General features: G+C 43.1%; 1 protein-coding gene across 1 annotated transcript in view; it reads left to right on the forward strand.

The window, feature by feature from the left end:
- Nucleotides 1-763: 763 nt before the first annotated feature.
- The window catches only part of ABCD2 (ATP binding cassette subfamily D member 2), a 43946-nt gene continuing 36942 nt past the window's right edge, over nt 764-7767 (forward strand). Inside the window, exons 1-3 of the mRNA XM_010395702.2 lie at nt 764-1687; nt 3040-3220; nt 7377-7498. Of these exons, the coding sequence (XP_010394004.2) occupies nt 764-1687; nt 3040-3220; nt 7377-7498 (1227 nt within the window). The remainder of the gene's footprint in view (nt 1688-3039; nt 3221-7376; nt 7499-7767) is intronic.

The following is a 7767-nucleotide window of genomic DNA, read 5'->3' on the forward strand; positions in this document are numbered from 1 at the left end:
TCGCTCCCGCACCGGGCTCCCCCCCCGCCGGCGTTACAGCCCCCCCGCCCCGGGGAGGCTCTGGGGACGCCGGGGGTGACGCGCTGCCCACCCCGCCGGGGCTGCCGCGGGACCCGAGCTCTCTCCGGTGCCGCCAGCCCCCGTCCCGCTCCCCCCGCGCCGCTGGCGAGGCCAGGGCCGGAGGCGGCGCCTGCTCCGCAGGGCAGGCGGAAGGAAAGGGCCGGCCGCAGCCTGGGGCGAGCCGGCGCTCTGCAGGGCCGAGCTCCGCGGACCCGCCGAGCGCCGGGGGATCAACGGTGCGGCCGGAGCCGAGCGCTGGGGGACCCGCCGTGAACCCGAGGCCGAGCGCCAGGGGACCCGCCGTGAACCCCGGCCGAACGGAGCGGAGCGGAGCGCAGCGCAGGAGTGCTGCTGCTGATACTGCTGCTGCCGCTGCGGCCGCGCCCCGAGCTATAGCGGTTGCGGCCGGGGCGGCGGTGCTGAGCGGCCGGGCCGCTACCGGTGCCGGTGCTGCCCCACGCGGCACAGCCAATGGTGGTCGGCGGGGCGGGCTGCGCCGCGCCGGGCTGCGTTGTGCAACGCGCCGCGCTTTGAAGGCACCATCACCCCTGGGAGGCAGCGCTCACTCGGCATCTATCACGGCAGGGCGGCTGGCGGCAGACCGGGCCCAGCGCCCAGATGAAGACCCGGCGGGACCGGCCTTCCCAGCGGGCATGAGCCACCCGCGCTAGGAGCGGCGCGTAGCGGTGCCCCGGCGGGCAGGATGGCCCACATGCTGCATGCGGCGGCCCGGCGGGTGCAGTGGAGCAGGGCGGGCGCTGCGAAGAGGGCTGCGTGCTTGCTGGCCGCGGCATACGGGCTCAAAATCCTCTACCCCATCATCCGCGGGCGCGTGAAGCGGGCGAGTGGCAGAGGCGGCACGCAGGATGAAGGGGGCCAGGGGGCCCCGCACTGCACCGGTAGCCGGGGCAGAGCCTCCCCGGCCGTGGACGCGGAATTTTTCAAGCAGCTGCTTGAACTCCGCAAACTGTTCTTCCCGAAGCTGGTGAGTGCCGAGCTGGGCTTACTCTGCCTCCACTCGCTTGCTCTGGTGTCCAGGACTTTCCTCTCCATCTATGTGGCCGCCCTCGATGGAAAAATTGTGAAGAGCATTGTGGAGAAAAAGCCCAGGAGCTTTGTCTTCAAATTAATCAAGTGGTTGATGATCGCAATCCCAGCCACTTTCGTGAACAGCACCATACGGTACCTGGAATGCAAGCTGGCCCTCGCCTTCCGCACGCGCCTGGTGGATCACGCCTACGAGACCTACTTTGCCAACCAGACTTACTACAAAGTGATCAGCATGGACGGGCGGCTAGCCAACCCTGACCAGTCCCTCACCGAGGACATCATGATGTTCTCGCAGTCCGTGGCGCATCTCTACTCCAACCTCACCAAGCCCATCCTGGATGTTGTGCTCACTTCCTACACCCTCATCCGCACAGCGCGGTCCCGGGGAGCCAACCCCATCGGGCCCACAGTCCTGGCTGGTCTCGTCGTCTATGCCACGGCCCGCGTGCTCAAAGCCTGCTCGCCCAAGTTTGGCAAACTAGTGGCTGAGGAGGCTCACAAGAAGGGCTATCTGCGCTTCATACATTCACGCATCATTGCCAACGTGGAAGAGATTGCCTTTTACCGAGGGCACAAGGTAAGGAGGAGAGAAATTGGAAGCATTGGGGTCGCTCCTGCAGTGCCAGGGTGGATCCATGCCTCCCCTGATGCTCTTCTTGAGCACTTTGGGTCCCTCGGACATTTAAACTTGTTTACAGCTTGGCACTTCCCATTTCTTAGGAAATGCTGTCTCACAAGCAGTGTCTGGGGGGAGCAGATCACAGTTCCCTTGAACTCTGGCAATGTTGTGGTTTTGCAGATGGATCTTATGCTTATCTAGAAAACTCATCTGCATTACTGTTTTTCCCCCACCCAGTCCATTCTGATTAACTTTTCCAGACTTCTTTTTTTCCAACCACGTGTATGAACTACCGTATTTAATTCAGCAGAAATAGCAACCATGGCACACCAGAAAGTCTAGGGGGAAACTCTGTGATAGCTCAGAGCACACTACAACCTTTGACACTCTTTCACATAGCTAAGCAAAGATGTAGTCATCAGTCTTAAAATAGCTTAAGTACAGTACTTCTGCAATCACAGTTACATAAACCAGTAGCTTGTTTTAAAGCCACCTTATTAAGGGACCTTTAATATTTTTATTAGAAGTGAATTTTGGCCATAATACCTTTCAAATACAATTGGGAGAAAGTTGTTTCATGCAAGGTGGAAATGAAAGCTGGAAACCAGCCTGAAGTATTACTCTTTCAGTTCAAGCAATGATTATATAACATTAATGGTTTATTTTTGTAGACACAAACGTTCTCAAAAGCTCTCTGTAATAATGTTTTAAGCGCAGCTAAATTAAACATTTTCTCGATTCCCACATATAGGGGCTTGAACTGAATATATATTATATTGACTTGCAACTGTCTTTGACTTGTTAAACCTCCTGGGATACTTCTCTCTTTCCCCAGACTGCTTGCCAAAACAAGCAGCATTGCATTTCAGGAATTAACTCTGCAACTTTAAGTCACTGGAGATAATTGATCCCCAAATGCTTTCCAATATAAGTTTCTGTTGCTGTGAAACTCTACAGCTGCAGCTTTATTAAAAGGATGTGAAATCAATCTTATTTTGATTGTTAGAATCAGCTGTTGTGACTACTATATTGTTCTTGTATATATTAGAGATCTTAAAAGAGTTGAAAACCTGTCAATGTTCTGTCGAGGGACAATGGTGTAATAAGAACCAGGTCCACTGACTTCCATAAAGCTGTGCACTTTTGCTGTGAGACTGCAGCACATTGAGAATAAAGTACCACATGGCAGGTGTGACTCAGAAGTGACAGCTCTGGGTACCCGATTATTTTATGTACACATGTGAACATATCTTGTGCTACATGTGCTTCTTTGTTTCATTGTATAAATTACTTTATTCTGTTAACCATAGGTAGAATTGAAACAACTGCAAAAAAGCTACAAGGATTTGACAGATCAAATGAATCTCATTTTGTCCAAACGTTTATGGTATGTCATGATAGAGCAGTTCCTGATGAAGTATGTCTGGAGTAGCTGTGGTATGGTCATGGTCGCTGTGCCCATCATCACCGCAACGGGATTTGCAGATGGCGGTAATACCATCTTTTACCTAATTTCTAAACTTTTCCTTAAAGTTATGTCCTCAAAAGACTGTAGTTCCCTTGAGTGCCATTCACATTGATCTGTATTTCACAGACTTTCTTACAACATCTGTGTCTTACGTATAACTTGCAAGCATAGCAAGTCAGCTGAGCAGAGAGCAACACAAATGATCCAACTTGGAGTGTAAGCCTGATAAACAGTATGAAGTCAGGACTTAAAGGACCCTTGTATCACACGAGATTGTCATGATTATTGCAATCTCCTTTTTCACTAGTCACTGTTGGAATGGCAGGCTGATTTTTGCAGTATCTCCTTTTACCTAATGATACTACAAACTTTCCTAGAATGCTTATCTTCTTTTTCTTCCGTAAACCATATTGTAATTACAGGTAGTTATAGGTAATTTCTCTTATTGTTGACCTGTTGGAAACAGCAGATTCTCCCTGACTCCCTGGGAGAAGGTAAAATTCAGATTCCAGGCTAGGATGGTATCATTTTTGACATCCTATCACAAATTTCCTGGAAGTGAAATGAGACTCAAATAATGTTGTTACTGCAGATGCTATTAAAAAAAAAGAAAAAAAAGAAAAAGAAGAAAAGAGCAGAAAGAAAGGTATTAAGGAAGATCCCTTAAACACAAATCCTACAAAGTTCTAATTTGTATACTTGGAATTAGGAATGAGTGAATTCTTTTCTGTGCTGTAGTTCTGTTTCTTTCTTGGTAGTTATATTCCAGGTCAGGACTATCCAAGTGGACAAGCTTGGTAGACCTGTAGGATGGCTTTGTGCAGTGCCCATGTGGTTTAGCTGTCTCGCAGTTGTGCCAGTGCATGGCTGAGTGCTCAGCTCCCTGAGCTGCTGCCCATCAGGTGGCTCAGGAGGGCACTATATCAGCACCCTGGCTGGCATCCTGGGAACAGCTTCAAAAATATCAGGATGTCTTGTTCCAAACAGAAGAGGCTGTACAAAGGCATTTCACCTCACAGTGAAGGTTATTATCACAACAGAAAAAGTGATAAGAGTCTTTCTGCTAAGATGGGAATGGGTACAGTCAAGAAAAGGAGCGTTTAACCACATGTTGTAAATGTCTCCTTGGTATTAGAGCATGAATAAAAAAGGGCTTGTATTCATGCTAAACTAAATAACATTCCTGTTACTCATGTTTGTTCTTTTGTTAAATACATTTCAAATGTGGGAGAAAACAGAGATGCAGCAGTGGTTCACATTGTAAAGCAGAATTATATTTGCTACCAGCAACCTAAACTATTAAAACATGGGGTTTATTATTGGGTCCTGGGGCTTACCATAGTGATGGTTCACAAACATAATACTGGCAGCACTGTCAAGACCAGTTTGAGGTATTACAGGTATTCAAAGAATCAAGAACACCTGAAATTACCATTGACCTGCTTGGGAAAACAGTGCTTCATGCCTCAGCAGATCAGACACAAGTTTGTTCACATCTGAAGGAAGAGATGGTGGATTTATTTCTTTAGGATGAATCAAAATAATCAGGGGTATGTACAAAACTGGTACCATGGCCAGGCTTGAGACTACAGGTGTAAAGCCATAGGTTTTGTACACTTCTTCAAGGAGGAGAAGGAAAAAGTAAAAAAAAAAATTCTTCAATAATAAGAAAAAAGAACCTTCTTTGACAGTGATATTTCTGACTGAAATTCTAAAATTTTGTTGTATATTTCAAAGAAGAAATTAGCTGGCAAAGACAAGATTTCTGTTTGATAACATTTCTCATTCTTTTTGTATTAAACCATTCATGTTCCAAATGTGTCTCAGTTTATGGAGAGTAACTATTTTTCGAAGCAAGACTTTGATTTCTCTAGACACAGTGAACACTTATTTTTGTTTATAAAACAAGTATGACTATCAATTACATAAGTGAAGAGGAAAATGGAAATGTTAGTTTCTGTATGAAACAGTCTGTGTGTCTGTTAAAACGGGATGCTTTCAAACACAGGAGCCAGCCATATGAAAAATGATTTGGACAAAAAGTTCAAGAAAAGTATTATCAGTGAGTTATATAATGTAAGAGTTTGTCTTTTTGGACTGTGAAATGCTCATAAATTCTATATCATTTCAGTTTTTTAAATACCCCTAAACTGACTGATGCAGTGGCTTGTAGAGATCCTTAAACTCTTGCTAAATGAGCTGGCCTGGGTGCTGGAAGCAGCCATCAGTAAATTCTGCATTTACATTAAGGAGGAATGCTGCATTAACATAGTTAAACCATACCTGATTGCTAGATGATTTAATTGCGGTGGTTCTACATAGCAGGGGCTGCATGAGTTATAATCCCCACAAGATCAGCAAAAATCGGTTGTTTCAGAAGTAAACAGATTTCAAATCAGCTTTTACTAATGAATTAACTGAATTATCCCTATTCACTAAATTTATTCTTCTTGAAGTGGAAATAACTTTTTAAAATGAGAGCAACATGAGCAAGAATTTTTTAATCTTTCCTTTGTGAGAGCTTTTCTGTATTTTTTTTTAGAGCATGTCTCTCATTGTGTCTCAGCAAGATTGCATACAGCTAGTTGACAGTGTGCTGATATAGAACTGAAATGAAAAAAAGTCATTATTAAAACCAGAAAAAATAACATAGATGTTGTATGTGTGTATACACACACACACACGCATATATATGAAAAGTTATGATGTAGTAATTTTTAAAAGTTTTTCATTAATTACCCAGTGTATTTCACTGTAATACAGTGTATTTCAGTGATCTAGTTATGTAGGAATACCTTTATGGATGTGTAAATGAAAACAAAATAGCATTTAGATTTACCTAATAAAGACAGAAAGATACATCTGGCTTTGGTGCTGCCTGTAGATTCTCACACACCAGATTTCTAGAATCTGATCTTGTCAGGGAGGTGAGAGTAAAAAAATACTGTTTGCTCTACTCTTGCATGGCTTGACTTAGCCCATGAAATTTAGTGGCATTACACCTGCAGGGAATTCCTCCTGGATTTTCTTGATCATGAGTACTGTGGAAACATGGATGTTAGTAACAATTGCTAGTACGGGAGTTGACACAGTATCCACCTGTTACTCTGCCTAGCGTGATTCCTCGCATCAGCTTAGTTTTAAAAAGAAACTTTAAAAAAACTTCAGGAAAAAAATAATATCCAGATCCCATTCCGCAAAAGATTTAAGCAATATATAGAAATACATATAAAATTATGTGATGAAGAAAACCCTTGAGATCTTTCATTGTAAATCTTTTATGTGGAAAATCTTTAAGAGTGGTTTACTACACCAGTAGTTTGTAGTTGCAATTATTAACACTGAAACAACATTTAGCCTCAAAATAGTCAGCTGCTTCTTTTAAAATCTTGTTTCCTTCAAGAACCAAACCTTGCAAGTTGAATCTATAGGTCCCATGGTAGAAAGATGGTATATGTAGATATGTTAAATATACTTATATCTCACGTTATCTTCTATAATTTCTGCTGCTGTTTTCTCCTTGCCTTATGCTGCTGACATTCTTATGAGACAACTTCTTTCTTTGGAGCAGGAGTATTCTTGTTAACAGGGTGCAGTGTCATAAATAAAGCATCACAACTTTGTTTTGAGGTCAGATGAAGAGAGAAACTTCATTGTGAGGGAGAGGCATCCTACTGAAACCATGCCTTTGATACTTAAAAAGCTTACTGCTTTCTTATAGAAATATAATTGTGTTGCCATATTTACACAAATGTGAATGGTTCCTTTTACATGAAGTCAGTAAATAAGTAAGGCTGAAAATTAATAGCTACAAAAATGTTTAAAATTATGCTAAAAATCTGTTTCAGATCATTGTTTAGGTTTCACTTCTTTCATGTTTTGAAAAATTTATGTTGTATGATGATATATTAAAAGGAAAAGTGATCCATGTAAAAATAGATAAAATAATAACATGTTTTGCCTAACAAAATGGATTCCATATGCTCCCACTTATTCTTTTTTACCAAGCTATGGTAGTTACATTCACCTGTTCTTTTTGAAAAGTTGTCTTCATAGAGTTAACTTTTTCTTAAAAAAAGAACAAAGCTGCTCTGTAATAGCTCACATTCTAATAATAATTTAATTTGTAGAGATAATTTTCAGCAGAATATTTTAACAAAACTTTTTTTTTACTTTCAGAGTTGGAAGATGGCCAGAAACAGGCAATGGTTAGTGAAAGGACAGAAGCTTTTACTACATCACGAAACTTGCTGATCTCTGGAGCAGATGCTATTGAAAGGATTATGTCTTCATACAAAGAGGTACTGTACATTCTGCATGCATGAAACAGAAGGACAAAAAAGAAAAACAACTTACATTTAATATAAAATACTTTAAAAAGTAGTGCAGTTTTTAAAGGCAAATTCTATTGCAACTAAATCCATGAAGATTTTTGAACTGGTAGTTTAATGTTTAGGGTTAAGTCGACAAAGAGTCTAAAGTGCATGGTTGCCTGTATGATGCAACATGCAGATGTCATTTTTAGTACTTGTGTTCAGGTGTCATCAGAGAGTGATAGAAGTTCCTGGAA

The sequence above is a fragment of the Corvus cornix genome, chromosome 1A (genome assembly GCF_000738735.6).
Source record: "Corvus cornix cornix isolate S_Up_H32 chromosome 1A, ASM73873v5, whole genome shotgun sequence".
Lineage (NCBI taxonomy): Eukaryota > Metazoa > Chordata > Aves > Passeriformes > Corvidae > Corvus > Corvus cornix.